The sequence below is a fragment of the Nelusetta ayraudi genome, unplaced genomic scaffold, assembly GCF_046127955.1.
Source record: "Nelusetta ayraudi isolate G7.1 ecotype Tasmania unplaced genomic scaffold, CSIRO-AGI_Nayr_v1 ptg000193l, whole genome shotgun sequence".
Lineage (NCBI taxonomy): Eukaryota > Metazoa > Chordata > Actinopteri > Tetraodontiformes > Monacanthidae > Nelusetta > Nelusetta ayraudi.
The window spans coordinates 88,422-106,642 of record NW_027466242.1 but is presented as its reverse complement, the minus strand read 5'-3'; the positions used below and the strand labels follow the sequence as shown (position 1 = coordinate 106,642).

The 18,221-nt window shown below is 48.1% G+C and overlaps 2 protein-coding genes across 2 annotated transcripts in view; one reads left to right on the top strand and one right to left on the bottom strand.

Moving 5' to 3' along the window:
• Window positions 1-18,221, bottom strand: part of cntn3b (contactin 3b) — a 57,361-nt gene that overhangs the window by 29,352 nt on the left and 9,788 nt on the right. The window contains exons 3-4 of the mRNA XM_076015695.1: window positions 15,534-15,669; window positions 3,345-3,520 (exon numbers count right to left, since the gene is read on the bottom strand). Of these exons, the coding sequence (XP_075871810.1) occupies window positions 3,345-3,520; window positions 15,534-15,669 (312 nt within the window). The remainder of the gene's footprint in view (window positions 1-3,344; window positions 3,521-15,533; window positions 15,670-18,221) is intronic.
• Window positions 5,660-7,689, top strand: LOC142881417 (tripartite motif-containing protein 16-like). Its single transcript, XM_076015696.1, has one exon. It carries the CDS (start codon window positions 5,706-5,708, stop codon window positions 7,374-7,376), a length of 1,671 nt encoding a protein of 556 aa, XP_075871811.1. The 5' UTR covers window positions 5,660-5,705; the 3' UTR covers window positions 7,377-7,689.

The following is an 18,221-nucleotide window of genomic DNA, read 5'->3' as shown; positions in this document are numbered from 1 at the left end:
GAGGATTGAATCAAAGGTCAGCAGACACAACAAACAACAAACAACACTGCCGTTCACGAAGCACACAACCAAGATTTGCGTTGCTTCGTGGAAAAGTGCTGAGTTGCAATTAATTAAGTGGACAGTCAAAAAAAAATAAAAAAAATAAAACTGCTGACAAAAAGGAAAAGTGGGACAGCGCGCAGGTCAGGATATTAATTAAGAAGCAGTGGTGATAATTAAAGCGCTGGTGTTAGCGCACGTTGCCACATCTCACACAATTCCCTCACTGTGCTCACCATTAAACACCGGACCGCAGGTAATAAACATGAGAACAGCACTGCTGCTTGTGTTGGTGCCCCCGAGTGGCCTTCACTGCATTGCGTCTTGTTGACGGCCTGCCGTGCTTGAATGGAGTCACGCACTCATCGTTTCTTCCTGCTCGGATTGCCTGAGTACGATGTCCACCTTCATTCATTCATTCATTCATTCATTCATTCATTCATCTTCTATACCCGCTTATTCCTATTCAGGGTCACAGGGGTCTGCTGGAGCCTCTCCCAGCTGTCCTAGGGCGGTAAGGCAGGGTGACACCCTGGACAAGTCGCCAGGTCATCGCAGGGACGACGTCCACCTCCGAAATGAAAACAACGGCAGCAAAGCGGCAAGAAGCTCAAACTTTTTGTCCGCTCCACATTTATCCGTTGACTCCACATTGGAAAGACAGACGGATTTACCGACTGCAACGCCGACAAACTGCCGGTCTCCAATTTTAATATCGGCTGCAAACCCCCCCCCCCGATTCTTCAGAAAGCAAAAGGAGGCGGAATGTTTCTTTTGGATGCTTCTACTCTGCCTGCCAGTGAGCTCAAGAGATCATTTTGTTTGGCAAAACCATCCAGCACTTTATGCGTGAGCTCTGGTTTCCAAATAGCCCAGAAAAATAAAAATAACCTCAGGCAAGTTTTTTTTTTTTTTTTTTCCTGGCAAATCAACAAGAGTTTTTCTGAAGTTTTGCTGTTTCTATAAATGTTCTCACACAATATTCTTCAAAAAAAGTTTAAGAATCTTGATTTTTTTTTTTTTTTTCAGCTCAAATCATTTCTCATTTGTAATATTTAAGTGTAGGGATAATTTTTTAGAATTTCCTGGAGTAGCCAGAAGGAGTGGGTAACCGCCTACATGTGAGTCGTAAAGTTCAAGGAAAAATGACTTTCATTGAGTTTCAGCTGGTCAGCACAGTGCCTAACCAAGTGACAGCAATCAACGATGACTTGTCTTCGTTCCTCAGAATTTGTCAAACAATAAATAAAAATAAAAAGGTACATTACTGATGGGCAGTCGTCATGGCAGCCCATCTCTCCACACTGTGCTGCATGTCTTTACTTGATCTGGAGGGAAACTGTCCTTCTTCTCCTTCTTCAAATAATATACATATATTTGTGTATGTACACACACACAAACACGTATATATGCTAATTGATGCCTTTGAAGAAAAACTGTTTGCGTCAAGAGTGGCTTTCAGCACTGACGTCACTGCTGAGTCTGCCAAGCCTCTGATCCGATTCCAAACTGGGTCCTTGACGACACCGAACGCACAGAACGGCTAGGAAACGCACGGCCCGAGTTCAAACGTGACGCTTGGTATCATTTGCCTACGAGAAAATTAATTGCGGAGATTTGAAAAGCTATTTTCACTCGGCGCCAGGGCAGCGAGAGAGCGTCGCAGCAGGCGTGCGTGTTGGCGCCGGGAGCTGTGGACGGTACCTTTACCGTCTGAGACGTCTGCGATGAAACGGAGCAGCGCACTTCTTGTACTCAAGCACTCTGGACGTCTTGCAACTTTAAACTGCACTCGGACACTCAAGACTGACTCTTAGAACAATACAGCACATCACAGAGGCATGAGGTGTCCAAAAACTTTTGTCCATGACTGTATTTTATTTTGTTTTCTCCCATCCTGAGGGGTTTTTACTTCCACCTTGCATTGTCGGTGTCAGTGGATTCACACAGTGGATTCACACAGTGGATTCACACAGTGGATTCATTCAGAGGACTCAGTCAGAGAGGTCACTTGGAAGAGTCACTCAGAGGACTCACTCAGAGGACTCACTCAGAGGAGTCACTCAGAGAGGTCACTCAGAGGACTCACTCAGAGGACTCACTCAGAGGAATCACTCAGAGGAATCACTCAGAGGAATCACTCAGAGGAATCACTCAGAGAGGTCACCTGGAAGAGTCACTCAGAGGACTCACTCAGAGGACTCACTCAGAGGACTCACTCAGAGGACTCACTCAGAGGAGTCACTCAGAGGAGTCACTCAGAGGAGTCACTCAGAGAGGTCACTTGGAAGAGTCACTCAGAGGAGTCACTCAGAGGACTCACTCAGAGGAATCATTTGAGGGAGTCTCTCCGAGGAGTCATTGAGAGAAGCCGCTGGGCGGAACCACTCGGAGAAATTGCTCAGTCACGCTGGATTCCACCTCCAACATCCGAGGCAGAACAATCAACGCTAAACAACCTCCGGAGAGACTTATTGAAGATCCATAAACATAATAAAAGAGCCGCCCTGACAGAGGAACCCCGGGGCCGTCGTCAATATTATTATATTCTTGATCAAGAGAGGAGAGCTTCCTCCCCGGAGGCTCCGCGAGGACTCGCGCTCGCTGTCTGGGCCCAAGAGAACCGCGCGGAGGAGGCGTCGCTGTCCGCTCGCACTCCTCCGCCATCCCAGCCAGAGGCTGCTACATTAAAGATAACATTTCCTGAAGCGCCGCTGGAGCAGAAGCTTCCTACTGATTGTTACTCAATAGCAATCTGAATTTCCTTCACATGCAACATGCATACTTTTTTTTTTTAAATGTAGTATTGTGTATATGTTCAATACCTGAATGTGTGATGTTATACATACTTTATATGAAGGGTGGCTATTCCAGATCATCTAAAATCTAACACTTTGTTTGTTACATGTGTGTTCATTCATAGTTTTGATGCCTTGAGTGACAATCTTCAATCATGACAATGGAAGAAAAACCATTAAATTAGAAGTATGAGTCCGAACCTTTGACTGCTAGTGTATAAATACTTTTTGAAAATAATATGAGACCCCGTTAAATTTTGCTTTGAGGCTTTCAGGGGGTCTCATGGATTAATCGGGGGGGGGGGGGGGGGGCACCCTCGGACAGATGTCAACTGCACACTGGGCGGCTCTGATCTGAACCAGGACTCACAGCGGCATGTGATTTAAAAAAAAATAATCACAAGGTTTGGAGAGTCGGCGGCGGGTCGTGTTGCTGGCAGGAAGTGAGCAGCAGGGACAGACAGACAGACAGACAGACAGACACAGACAGACAGACAGACTCACATGCAAACTGCAGGCTGCCCCTGCGGCTGAGGATGGAGCCCCAGGAGTTGAAGGCCGTGCACTGGTACAGGCCCGAGTCCTGGTCCCGGTCCGGCCTGCTGATGATCAGGCTGCCGCCGGACACGTGGCGCCGGTAGTCCTTCCCCAGGTCGATGAGCGTCCCGTTCAGCGACCATCTGGCGAAAAGGCAACAACAACAATCAGCCTGGCGAGCGGAGGCCGCGCTCTTTTATTCGCCGCTGTTTATCAGGCGCATTGATTTTTGATCGGCTTCGCCCACGTCGTGTTGAGGGAGACGCCACCTGAGTAATGGGAGCAGGAGGCAGCCGCCTATCGAGCTGTTGTGAGGATCGCTTACAGCCCGGCTTCCACAGGAGAAGACAGACGCTTTGATTCTCCGTTTTTTTTCCCCCCGTCGATCGCGTCTTTTTTTTTTTTCACCAGAAAAAATGCTTTTAAAGAAAAAGTAAAATGGGTTCCAGCAGATGTGAACATTATCGGTAAAATTCACGTAAATATTTTTCCGCTTTGTACCCAAACCCTTCAATCAATTCAATCATTGCAGCGCCCGCCTGCCTCTCTCTCGTCCAATCAGAGGCCTGAACACTGATAATTGGCAGGATGAGCAGCTCAGTCCAGTTGGAATAAACACACATGGTGTTCTCTCAGAGGTATTTACAAGGATCTGGTGCTATGTATACTGTCAGGGAGGAAACAAGGTGCAACCCAAATACTGCAGCCGATATTCCTGTATCGGTGACGGTCGCCACAGTAGCCAATAAAGTTTAGTCCAAAGCTACATCCTGGCTACTGTGAACGCTAGCATCTCGGTCCATTAGTTTGCTAGCTGAATTTTTGATCTGGTGCCAAAGGCGCCGGCGTGGGTTCGGTTCTTCACTCGTTTAGTCTGTGTGTCTTTATAACGACAGTCTCTTAAAAATTAATTCCACCGTCACAGTTATTAGTCTCTAACTAATCTGTCCTGCGAGGGTTTCATCGGGTGACTGATGCGCATTTGATTCGCAATCTGAGCGGCGGGAGAAAACGCCGTGACATTTTTGGTGGTTAAAGCCCCGCGAGTGCTGGAGGACGCTGCCACCGCCGCTGCCACCGCCGCTCTCTGAGTGCTTTCTAATTAGTTTATGCGTTGCACTTTTGTGTTTCTGAATTATCGCCTTCTGACACCCTGGCGTTGCGTCGTCTCCAGACAATTTCCCCCGCAGAAAAGGTCATGGAGATGTTTGTCATGCTCGCCCGACTCAGGAAGTGCGGCAGCTATTAATCAAAGAGACAAAAAAGAAAAAGAAAAACAGCGAACGATGTCGGCGCCGCTGCCGCAGCGGAGAGGAAAAGCTCTCCCTGGAAACATCTTCCCGGATGAGATGTGCAGTCTGTCAGCCTGACGGTTGCATATCTCCAGAGGAAATGGGAAGCCATAGCGGTCGCAGCGACCGGACCATCTCGCCACATTAACGCTGATGAAAAATCTACTTTGCCTCGCATAAATTCAGAAACTAAGATTTATCGGGCCAATGTGCGTCGGCTGCTCGGCACTTTTCAGCAAAAGAAAAAAAGAGAAATAAAAAAAAATAAAATAATAAAAAAAATCGGAGATAAGCCGGAGAGAGGGAAAGAAAAAAAAAATAGTCAATATATTGTTTTTTTTTTCCTGGGAGGCAAACTAACAGGCGCTCAGAGTGATGCTTCACGCTGTCTTCAAGCCGGTGGCGGCTCCCCAGCCTCCCGCACGCCCCACACACTACAAAAGACAAAGATGTCTTTCATCTTGTAGCGTCCATTATTCATCCAACGCCCTGCAACATAATGGCACTGATTTTGCCGTTTGATTTTGCTGTTCCAACATTGCTGCATTAAAAAATGTCACATACTTGCCATAATAATGACAACATCCCTCCGCAAACAACTAGAAAAGATGCATATATGTATATATATACATATATATATATATACATACATATGTATACATATATATATATGTACATACATATATATTCTCTCTCTCTCTCTCTCTCTCTCTCTCTCTCTCTGTTGATTAAAAACTTTTTTGTCTTTACCGGCGTCCACAATGGAACAAAGTGCACCCTGACACTCCTCTTACTGGAATGGGTGAAGGCTTTACAAGCCCCGCCCTTTGAAACGTAACTGCTGATCACTGCTTTTGGTGCTGTTCTCACACACACACACACAAGGGAACAAAGTACACTTCCACCCTGACACTGCAGCAGCAGAAGGCCCCTCCCCCAGACCTCCCTGCAGCCAATCACAGCACTTTCTGCACAGCACTCAACCTAGTTTCACTTCTGAGGAAGTAGAACTCAGTCAGTCGCTCTCTGAGGTGAAATGGCTCAGTCAGGAGCTCAGCTGGACCCAGAACTCTTATCGTGTTGCCTCTGTCTGGATCTTCTGAAGGATCCAGTTGCTACTTCCTGTGGACACAACTACTGCAGGAAGTGTCTCCAACATCACTGGGATGTAGAGGAGGTGAGGAGAGTCTACAGCTGCCCTCAGTGTAGGACGACCTTCACACCGAGGCCTGTCCTGGAGAAGAACACCATGTTAGCAGCTTTAGTGGAGAACCTGAAGAAGACTGGACACCAAGCTGCTCCTGCTGATCACTGCTATGCTGGAGCTGGAGATGTGGCCTGTGATTTCTGCACTGGGAGGAAACTGAAGGCCTTCAAGTCCTGTCTGGTCTGTCGAGCCTCCTACTGTGACTCTCACCTCCAGCCTCATCTCCGGTCTTCAACATTTCAGAGACACAAGCTGGTGGATCCCACCCAGCAGCTCCAGGAGAACATCTGCCCTCGTCATGATGAGGTGATGAAGATGTTCTGCCGCACTGATCAGCAGATGATCTGTTATCTCTGCTCTGTGGATGAACATAAAGGTCACCACATTGTGGCAGCAGCATCAGAGAGAACTGAGAGGCAGAGAGAGCTGGAGATGACCAGGCAGGAGATCCAGCAGAGGACCCAGCACAAAGAGGAAGACCTGAAGGTGCTTCAGAAAGAGGTGAAGTCCATCAATGGCTCTGCTGATAAAGCAGTGAAGGACAGCGAGGACATCTTCATTCAGATGATTCGTCTGGTGGGTAAAAGACGCTGTGAGGTTCAGCAGCAGGTCAGATCCACACAGGAAGCAGAAGTGAGTCGAGTCAAAGAGCTTCAGAAGAAGCTGGAGCAGGAGATCACTGAGCTGAAGAGGAGAGACGCTGAGCTGGACAAGATCTCACACACACTGGATCACAGTCAGTTTCTCCACAACTTCTCCTCACTGCCAGCACTCAGTCAGTCTCCAGACTCCTCCAGGCTGGAGATCCGTCCTCTGAGATACTTTGACGATGTGACAGCAGCTGTGTCCAAGCTCAGAGATAAAATACAGGAAGTTCTGATGGAGACATGTGCAAACATCTCATGGACTGTGAGAAACGTTGATGTTTCACTGAATGAACCAGAACCCAGGAGCAGAGAGGACTTCCTCAGATATTCACGTCAAATCATTCTGGATCCAAACACTGTCAACTACCAACTGTTGTTGACTGAGGAGGACAGAAAAGTGACATTTGTGAAGGAAGTTCAGTCTTATTGTGATCATCCAGACAGATTCACTCACAAGAATCAGGTCCTGAGTCGAGAGAGTCTGACTGGACGATGTTACTGGGAGGTGGAGTGGAGAGGGGAGATGATTGGTGTAGCAGTGGCCTACAGGAACATCAGCAGACAGTTAGAGAACAGTGCATTTGGATTAAATGACAAATCCTGGCGTTTAATATGTTCCCAAGGTCAATATAAGTTTTTTCACAACAGCATCTGGACTTGGTTCCCAGGTCCTCAGTCCTCCAGAGTGGGAGTGTACCTGGACCATAGAGCAGGTCTTTTGTGCTTCTACAATGTCTCTGAAACCATGCAGCTCCTCCACAGAGTCCAGACTACCTTCACTCAGCCGCTACACGCTGGACTCAGGATTGTTCCAGATTCTTCAGCTCAGTTGAGTCTGAAAATGACAGTCTGAGTACGAGTCTGATTATAGGACTTAGATTCTCAGAATACACTGAGTAACTTGTGTTTTTATTTTGCATTTGATTCATCCCACAAATGAATAATCTTTGATTGGTCCAGATTACAACTTTATGAGTGTGGAAACACAGCTCAGGGTCTGTTTTCACTCTTGAGTTTCCCTCCCACAAGGTTTCCGCTTTTGTAGAAGAACTGATCCACCTGATGGACCTTCTGACTGTTGTTTAGTTGATGAAGAACGAGGTAGAGGGATGTAAATGTTCTTTGAAATGATTCTATCTTTTCATTCTTGTCACAAACTCTTTTGTCAAGGGATAAATGTAACAACAGTAAATGTGTGCATGCTTCATTAAATAATGAATTAAATTTGTCATTTGTTGAGTTTCCATTATATTGCATGCAAATTTTACGTTTTTTTTGAAATAAATAAAAAATAATTAAAATATAACCAAGCGTTTCCATGAAAGGCAATGTAAAGCGTAGTGACATCATAGGGGGCGCAACATGGCTGCAGGAGGAATCTGGATTCCTCAGGATTCCAGCAATTACTGTTTTACTGTAATTGCTACAGGAATAATATAATTATTCCTGTAGGTCAGCCACACTGGCCAATAGGAATGCTGCTCTTAGACCAGGATTATGATTCACTGCCGCAGGACCTGGCGGGACCTCAGACTGGTAATCTCACATCAAGTCCCCGCACCGCACTGCACCAGGGCAGCGCCTTGAGGAGCTCACAGGAAGTCCAGTTGTGATTGAACTTCACCGAGACCTTGAGGTCCACATCAATTTTGCACGAGGCCTCTCCTCAGCAGATAGAGCAGGGACTGGAGCGCAGCAGCAGCTCACCTGGCCCTCCTCCAGGCCAGGCGCCCGCAGAGACACACACACACACACACACACACACACACACACACACACACACACACACACACACACACACACACACACACACACACACACACACACACACACACACCTCAGCTGCTTTTATATAATAAATAGATGTTCCTTGAACCTTCAAGCCAAATGCGACGGTATAAATATTCCTAATACCTCCATGTTTCAGAATTAATGACTCTTTCGGTGTGTGTGTGTGTGTGTGTGTGTGTGTGTGCGTGGTTCACTGTGGATCAAATAGCTCTATGGATTCTGCGGAGCACTAACAGACAGAGCATTGATGTGTTTATGGGGCGGATATATGATGCTTTTATTTTAATGAATCCCCTCCCCCGCAGACCCCCCACCCGCCCCCCACCCCTCTCCCTCCCATGCTAAGTAAATAAAGTCCTGCCAGTCAAGTCGGCTCACGTGTGCTTCCTGTAAATCCCAACGTGCGACCTTTTCCTTTGCCGACTTCATCTGGTTTATCGCGCAGCTTCTCAAATTATCTGCGGGGCCGTAAAGCCGTCGAGTGGCTCGACCTGCAGAAGGACGAGCGACCCCGGGGGGATTGGGTGGGTTGGGTGGGTTGGGAGTTGGGGGCGGGGGGGGGATCGATCCGCCGATATTTACACCCGGCCCTGGTGTCAAGCGCCGCTCTGCTCTGCTGCATTTATAACGCGGAGGAATTTTAACACTAAATAAATAAGTCAATGAAAAGGCACCTTTCAATCCCCCTGCATGCCCCCCGCACCCCCCGCTGCCCCCCAAAGTGTTCTAGCAAAACAAACAAGCACAACAAAAACGAATAAAAGTGTTTTTAGTCAGAGGAGAACCGACTGTCATTTGTATTTCAACTTCACTAGAAGCTCACTCTTCTTATTGTCGATTTGCTTGCTCTCCTGAGAGCAAGAGAGAGAGAGAGCGAGAGAGAGTGAGAGAGAGGGAGAGATAGTGAGAGAGATTGAGAAAGAGAGAGACAAAGAGAGAGAGAGTGAGAAAGAGAGAGAGAGAGAGCAGCTGCGTTTCCATGACAATTTTTCACAAAAATAGAAGCGACATTTCTAAAATTTCGCCAAATTGAGATTCGGAGGCGTTTCTAACTACGTTTGTTTTCTCTTTGACGACTTGAAAAAAAATATATTCCGTCTCCTCCTCCGTCATATCATATCGCGCCATTTTCACTGGTCAGCGAACTGGTCATGTGACCCCGTACATGACGTCCGCTGACGCTTTTGCGATATTCCTCTATATGGACACGTGTGGAAAAACCTCCTCATGAGAGCCTGAAAACCTTTGAGTCATATTGGAGAGGTTTTTCCAAGTTGAGCTGTTTCCATCAGCAGTATTTTATTGGGATATTTAGGTTTGGCGCAATTCTAGGGGTGATGGAAAGCAGCTACTGAGAGAGAGAGAGAGAGAGAGAGAGAGAGAGAGAGAGAGAGAGAGAGAGAGAGAGAGAGAGAGAGAGAGAGAGAGAGTGAGCACACATGACACCGAGCAGAGTGCTTTTCTTTCTCTCCCTCTTTACCTCGCCGCCCCTCTGTTCCAATCACCGCTGTGCCCTTGATCCCAACTTACAGCAGATGTGCAGCAAACACACTGACAGGTGTATTCATTAAGGACGGCTGTGGGCTCGCCGAGTCTGCGCCGCCGCCGCCGCCGCCACGCAGGACTATCTGTCAAGCCAACAACTGCCAGGGCCGCTGTTGCACGTGTGTGCGTGCAGGTGCGTGTGTGGGTCGGTGGGAGGATGGGGGGAAGCCGAGCAGAGTGGAAAAACACAATCAGACTCGGTGGAAGGCTTGCAAGCAGCCCGGCAACGCAGGCAGGGTCACATCCGCTCCTAGAACAGACTGACTAACGCTTTGAGATGCAGTGCCACAGTCAGCGTGCGCAGTAACTGGGGGAGTCGCTGGGTTTTTCTCCCCCAACCGCACGTCGCCGCGATGCCTCTCAACCGCTGGAGTCACGAGACAAAACACAAAAAATAAAAGAAATGTGTTTGTCTTTCACGGTTCGCACACTGAGACTGCGGGAGGTCAGAGGTGAATGGTTGTGAAGAGACATGTGTGCTGGGGTTCTCTGACGGAGGAAACGCTGCCAGTCACTCTGTGTGAGTGTTGAGCAACCACTGCAACGAAAATCACAGCCATTATTCTAAAAAGGGTTCTCACCTGACGGCACCTGGTCTCTGCCTCTTCACTTTTAGTCCCAACAAATACAACTTTCCAGGATCTCTCGCGATGATAAAAATGATAGTGACAAGAAGAAAAAGAAAAAGAAGAGCAGAAAATATTGTATTTTTAATAATAACTAAAACCATCTGAACTGTGTGTCTGAACAAAATGATCTGGGCTGCAGCAAAGAATATTGTGCAGAGAAACTCTGTCCGGGCGAGGAGCTGCCAGCCGATACCTGCGCACACCAACGCCAAGCAACGACTGGAAATAAGCCATTTTCTTCGTATATAATTTCCAGCAGTGAACAAAAAAAGGCGCAGGATAAACAGGAAAAGAAGGTGAAACTGCAGCGGAGGAAGCGACACGCAGTTGTTGCTGCTGCTGCGGCTCCATGACTCCCAGTCACATCAGCTGCTCTAACAAATTCAATACTGTGTGACCCATTTTTTGACTTTTTTTCCGGTGGATATTAAACCAAATGGATGATTTTTTTTTTTTTTTTTTTTTTTAATAGCCGGGGTAACTGAGGAAATTAAGTGCGCTGCGGCTGTGAGTGTAATACCCTCTCGCTTGGCACATCTAATTATACAAACGCTGCTTCATTTGCAGGGTCTGGGCCTGTTTGCAGCTCGTGTGTCTGCAGACGACGCTGACAGGCACAGCATGACCACTTCCTGAAGGGCTTCTCCCCCCCACCCCCCACCCCAAGCCTGCTTGGCTATTTAAAGACATTTTGAAGTGTTGGCTTTGCCTTCAGTGAAATAAATTGCTGGGAAATTCTGCTTGCTATTTCATTTTATCGTTGAGGGGACAAAACCGCCGCGTCCGCGCCCGAAGGGAAACGAGTCAAGGACGATGAGTGTCAGATGAGGTGATGCAACCCAAATAAAGCACCCAAAAAAAAAAAAGGCCCACAACAAGTCCGTCCTCAAAGTAGAATTAAGGGTGGAAGTCTGAGTGTGTCTTTAAAAGCATTAGCGCACGTGTCAATCCTGGGCGGTGAGCTGGCTGCAGTTCTGCCTCTGAAAACCTGGACTTTTTTCCCCCTCCATTATTGAGGACACGGACCGACTCCAGAGGAACCACTGACCCACATTAACACCGTCAGTGTGTCGCATCAGGAGCCTGCAGCGCTGATTGTAAACCAACGGCGGCCACGGGACAGCAAGAAGAAGAAAAAAAAAACAACGTAAACCTGACCTTGCTCATGTGACACGGTGGCGCAGGGGTTAGAAGGTTGCGGGTTCGATTCCGGGCCTGGGACCTTTCTGTGCGGAGTTTGCATGTTCTCCCTGTGCCTGCCTGGGTTCTCTCCAGGTTCTCCAGCTTCCTCCCACGGTCCAAAAACATGCAGAGGGTGAATTGGAAACGGAGGGGTGGACGTGGTCCATGTTGGGTTTTTAGCAGAAGGTTCCTTTCATTCCCACATGGCTGTGTCGCGTCATTTCGTTCCCAAGTTCCAAAATCTACAAGAACTGAGTAATTATTTGAACGAGGTGAGGTTCTCCGTTTACATTCTTATCTTGCCACTCTGCTAATATTCCGCCGATGTGACAAAAGAATAATCCTTCATGCCCTGTAATCCCCACTGCTCCCGACCTGGTGACTGAAATTCCCACTTTATCTTGGGCTGGGATTCTGCCCTTGGCTTTGTTTTGGTCCGACGCTCTCGGCTGACAAATGCTCCAGCGGCCCTGCTAAAGTAGATTATCAGCGGCCGGGGCCAAGAACATTTATTAGCATAATTTGTTCCAAGACAAAGAAAACAGAAGACGGATTCTGGTTCCAGGATGTTTACCTGACAGCCATTAATGCTGTCTGAGACAACGGAGCTGCACCTGCTGCTGCTGCTGCTGCTGCTGCTGCTGCTGCTGCTTATGTTGCTGCCGCTCTGTGTCCCTGATTGGACTCAAGTCGTTGCCGAGGAAACCGTAATTAATTCGCCACACTTTTCAGGTACTGAAGCCGAGTGAGGACTTTTTTAATTACTTGCCAACGTGTCAGCGCTGTGAGGGAACTGTTTTGGCATTCGTGGCGCACAAGCAGATGCTAAATTTACTACTTTGTGGATATCTGGGGTGAAGACAACACATGGCTGAAAGGAAAAACATACAAATATGAAAGCAAAACAAGTGGAAGCGGTGGGCGGGAGGTCTGCTGTCAGGTTCTGCCGGTGTAGAATCGAGTTCTCGCGCACACAACTGCCAGTGGAACCGCTGCAGGAAACCCAGCGGTACGGCAGAGCAGGTTTTAACGCAGCCGAGGCTCGCAGCGCTCTCCCAGCGCCTTCAGGACGAGCTCTAGGACGTCTTGGCGTTAGCTCGGTTAGAGAAGGTCACGGCGGCCTTCTGAGGAATGATTGACGAACAACTTGAAACATACAAATCATCTGAAGCGTTTGCAAGCTGCAGACTGTGTGTGCGTTGCTGCTGCTGGTTTTTGTGGTCTTTTCTTTGGTCAGATGGCAACTGGTTTAGCTGCAACACCAGTAATGGCCTCTAGAGTGTGTCACCTTGGGTGACTTGGCTGACACTGTAAGAACATATAAGATTTCACATAGTGAGCCACTCGGACGGGGAAAGAAACGGGAAAGAACCAATCAGAAGCGAGTCGCTGGACTCTGACGACGTCATTGGTTGAAACCAACGAGCACACGATGACGTAATTTCATTGAAAAAAAAATCCTGATATTTCTTTTACAATTCAGCAGGTGACAGCGCCGTGATTAAGGCTGCGACCTAAAATGGAAATTGAAATTAAACTTCCGTTTTTGTCGTTTGGCTTTTTTCAATTCAGGTGAAATTGAAGCCATTTCCTCTTTGTGTTAAAAGAACCTTAGAGCGCGTCCAGAGCCGGAACACAGCCGGTTGATTTCCCTCCATTAAGATGAAACATATTCAGCAGTGGAGCACGACAACGTTTTTATCTTGTTTTCAAATAAAACTCCAGTGACTCACTGGTGGGCTGCTGGAGGAGTCCAGCTAAACTTGTCCACGATGGTAATTCAACGTGGGAGGCGGCGAAATCACAGCAGAGACAACGCCGCACAATGTCCTAACTGACTGACTGACTGACTTACTGATTGGCTCACTGACTCACTGACTCACTGACTGGCTCACAACCAGGTGTTGCAGCTGCTCGGCCTGGTTGATGCCGCACTAAAGAACTTGCAGTCTTTGTTTTTAACTGCTGTCACCATTGCTCTGATTAGCCACGCACCAATAGCACTGTTTTACAGTAGAGTGCGAGTACTTGCATTTCAGTACTCACCGATACCGATACGGAGTACTTAATATGGGTCATTACACATTACAGAATGACTTTGATGGTTTTTTTTCTTTTTCCACAGATGTTCTGTTATTTGAACAACATTCCTCAGCCTGAGTGACTGTCACAAGTTTCACTGCAGTATAAACACAAATTTAACAAAAGTGTCATATACATATATATACAACTGGTATTGGTATCCTGGTATCGGCATGTATTTTACACATGCGAGTGCTCAACTCTAACCCTGGTGTCTGGTGTCCTTAATTCAGATACGATCGATGAATCGCTCCATTACTTTTCCTCCTCCCCGCCCCCCCCCGTTCAATCAACTAATGCTATTGACAGAATCGCACAGACTGGACGTCGCTTTTCCGCACTCGTCCAGGGAAGCTGCCGATGCTCCTGACAACAAACAACGACGTGATTCTCCTGATTCTCCCAACGACCTGTTTTCAGCTCCATCCAAAGTCAGGAAAGCTTTGGAGAGGAGCGGCGGAGGTGAAGTGGCACCACTCCAGCCCCGAGGTGCAGCGGCTCCAGTTAGGCGGCCGCTATAATGATACTCACCCTGCCGGCGTCCTCATCCTGATCTTCACCGCCCCCCCCCCCCCCCCCCTCACCCAATCCACACCCCCGCCATGTTTTCATCCCGCACACATAATAGGAAATGTAGGCATTTAAGCAGAATGTCACTCACAAGGTTACTGCCCCTGCCTTCCCTGCTTGCTCCGCATCTGCACGCTGCTGACCAAGCTCCGAAACACAATCTACCGCGTGCCACACACACACACACACACACACACACACACACACACACACACACACACACACACACACACACACACACACACACACACACACACACTCAAAGAGAGTCGTCTCCCAGCTCCGGCACCGTTGAGCCGGAGCGGCGCAGATATGAAAGAGATCTTTGCAGCAAAAAGAGTCACTCAACACGATACCACCCCCCCCCCCCTCATATTTTTCCCTCCCCCTCCCCCTAATGACTGCCTGAGCTGAGCGCCGTGCTATAAATCATCAGCCGGAGCGGTGCAGCAGCAGCTTAAATCTTATCATTAATAAAGTTAACCTCGTATCCGAGGTGTTGGCGTATTAATCAGCCCGGCGAGAACCTGCATCACAGCGGCAGCGGCGGCGGCTGGAAACAGATAAGCGCCGTTCAATTAGAAAAGGGCGCTCAATTAGGCGCCGGGCCTCTTTGAAGAGCCGTCTCCCAAAAAAAAAAGGGAAGCACTCAGAAAGAGACACGGCGGCGTCGGTGGCGATGACAAATCGACAGCAATCAGCGCTATCGCTCGCCTCCTTCAGCCCGCCGAGGAGCGGAGAGCAAATTAAGCAGTGGAGGAGGAGGAGGATGGAGGGGGAGGAGCAGCAAGGTGGAGGGGGTGGAGCAGGTGGAGCAGGGAGGTGGTGGAGGTGGAGCAGGGAGGTGGAGGAGGGAGATGGAGAAGATGGAGGAACTGGAGGAGGTGCAGGAGATGGAGGAGATGGAGGAGAAGGGGGAGGAGGAGGTGGAGGAGATTGCAGCAGGAGGAGTAGGTGGAGCAGGGATATGGAGGTGGAGGAGGTGGAGACGGAGGTTGAGGGGCAGGAGATGGAGGAGATGGAAGAAAAGGGGGAGGAGGTGGAGGTGGAGGAACAGGAGGAGGTGGAGGAAATTGCAGGAGGAGGAGTAGGTGGAGCAGGGATATGGAGGAGGTGGAGGAGGTGGAGACGGAGGTTGAGGTTGAGGTGGAGGAGATGGAGGAGGTGAAGATGGAGGTGGAGGTGTCTTTGGTTCTGAGCGGTGCTCTCACCGGTACTGTGGAGGGGGGCTGCCTTCCGCCTCGCAGGTCAAGGTGGCTCGCTGGTCCGGGGAGTTGGCGGGTAGAACCAGGTCACTGGGCTCCGCCCTCCACCTGGGCCCTTGGAATGTGACATCCTCTGTCCAGGCTGGGTGGGTGCGAGGGTGGAGGGGGGGAGTAAAAAACAGAAGAAAAAGAAGTAGAGGAATGAGGAGAAGTTCTGTAGGAGTACAAGTCTGGGAGTGAGTAAATAAATAAATAAATAAATAAATTGCCTTTTTGACCCAGAGCAGCAGCAGCAGCAGCAGCAGCAGCAGCAGCAGCAGCAGAAAAGTGCAGACAGTGAGGAAACAGTTCATCTCACTGAAATCCAATAAGTTTGAGGCTCAGTGTTGAACAGACTGCAGCGTCTGCTGAGCAGAGCGAGGCAGCGAGCGAGGACAGGGATGTGTTGTGTTGTGTTGTGTTGCGTACACTTTGCTACTCTTGCATGAAGAATAAATCCCCGGTGCCCTTACCGTGCACTAACTGCCGCCGCTGACACCTTTGTTACCCCCCCCCACCACCACCACCACCACCACCCACAGAAACCTCACACAACCCAGAAGAGAAACACTGACCGAGGTCGAATGATTTTTGTCATTATTTTGTTGTTGCACTCCAGGCTTTGTCCACATTCAGTGCGAGTGCCCCATTTCATCTCACAAAATCATTACGTCTCTGCTGCTGATCCAAGATATTAATTATCTCCTTGACTCCAACACCCGCCTCCTCCCCTACCCCCAATACCACCCCAATCCCCGCCGTGCCAAAAATAAATAAATAAATAAAATAGTAATGAAATCACTGCTGGAATGTAATGAAATGGTCTAATCACTCATCATAAAGTCTTCCAGCGAGTCTTCTTGGGCCAGTTTTTCCACACACTTCCTTTTAAACCAAAAAAAACTTATTTCCTGCTGGTGGAAGTGGCGGATGAATAAGTTAGAGGGCTCTATTTTCAGAATATCTGTGCCACGCTGCGCGTGCGGCGACGGCGGCGGCTAAACGAGGCCATACGGATGCGCACATCCGCCAGAAGCCGAGAAGGAAAAACGATGTGGAAGGCAATCTGGCGCAGAGAGAAGGCAGAGTCAACAGACGGCCCGAGTCGGACTAATTAACATCCGACTGCTAACAGATTGCAGCATGTGGCTAGCGCCTCCGTGTCTTCCTCTTTTCTTTTTTTCCTTAAACAGTAATGCGACATATATTTCACCATATGACCCAATGAGTAAAAGTCTGCTTTGTTTCCGAGGTGCTGAATTCATTTCCTTCCAGTTTGTGGATCTTTGGCTGCAGCCTGACTTGGTACCAAACCTCCCGCCCACCATGCAACATTCTGTGTGCACGTCCAATACCGCAGATCAAAGGTGCACGCTTCACGGAAACGAAGTTAAAAGAACGACAACAAAAAAAACTGCAGCAGAGAAAAGCAGAGAGTTCTTTGCTCTTCTCTCAGCCAGGAGTTGTTGTCCAGTTCTGAGAAACTGACCTTACAGTCAGGCCAGGAGAAGCAGTGATGGATGGATGGATGGATGGATGGATTCATTCATGAATGGATGGATGGATGAATTAATTCATGAATGGATGGATGGATGGATGATGGATTGATGGCTTACTTAATGAATGAATGAATGAATGGATTGATCAATGCATGGATCGATGGATGGATCAATGGATCGATCGATGGATGGCTCGGTGGATTACTTAATGAATGGATGGATGGATGGATGGATGGATGGATGGATAGATGGATCAACGCATGAATGGATGGATGGATGGCTCGATGGATTACTTAATGAATGAATGGATTGATGGATGGATGGATGGATGGATGGATGGATGAATTAATTCATGAATGGATGGATGGATGAATTAATTCACGAATGGATGGATGGATGGATGATGGATTGATGGCTTACTTAATGAATGAATGAATGGATTGATCAATGCATGGATGGATCGATCGATCGATCGATGGATGGCTCGGTGGATTACTTAATGAATGAATGGATTGATGGATGGATGGATGGATGGTTGAATGAATTAATTCATGAATGGATGGATGGATGGATGAATTAACTCACAAATGCATGAATGAATGGATGGATGGATGGACCGCTGCCACACAACTTTAGAGTTTCGAGTTGAACCGTTGTTCTGTCGAGTTCCTGTCGTACTTCTTTGAGTACACACAACTCGACAACACATCACCACTCTATTGAAAAAAAAAATGGACCATACAAAAAAAGAGGGGATAAAAGCACCCTGTCGAAATAGGGTAAAGCTTCTTGCAAAAGGTTTGAGTCATTCTACTCTAATACCACCGCTGCACATTATTGGAATATTTTGCCAGGGGGTTTGAGACAACACGCACATCATTTCACTTTGGACGACACAATGATAGTCATCGAGCCTCGTTGTTCTGGAGGGTTTCCAAGAGTGCAGCACCGAACGTCAACCAGCACTTTCACTGAGTCAGCGTTAAAAAACAAAACAAAAAAAACAAAACACAAGAAGCACTTGCCCGCTAGGAAGGTGAGGCTGCCCTCCTCCTCCCCCTCCCCCTCCCCCAGAGTACCCGCTGTGAATTACCCAGGAGTCAATTTGAATAACATTCATTGGGATTTACAATGTCATTTGAACGAGGACTGACAC

Bases quoted from the DNA above. Each gene is read 5' to 3' on its own strand.
- LOC142881417 (XM_076015696.1), top strand. From the start codon at position 5,706: ATGGCTCAGTCAGGAGCTCAGCTGGACCCAGAACTCTTATCGTGTTGC.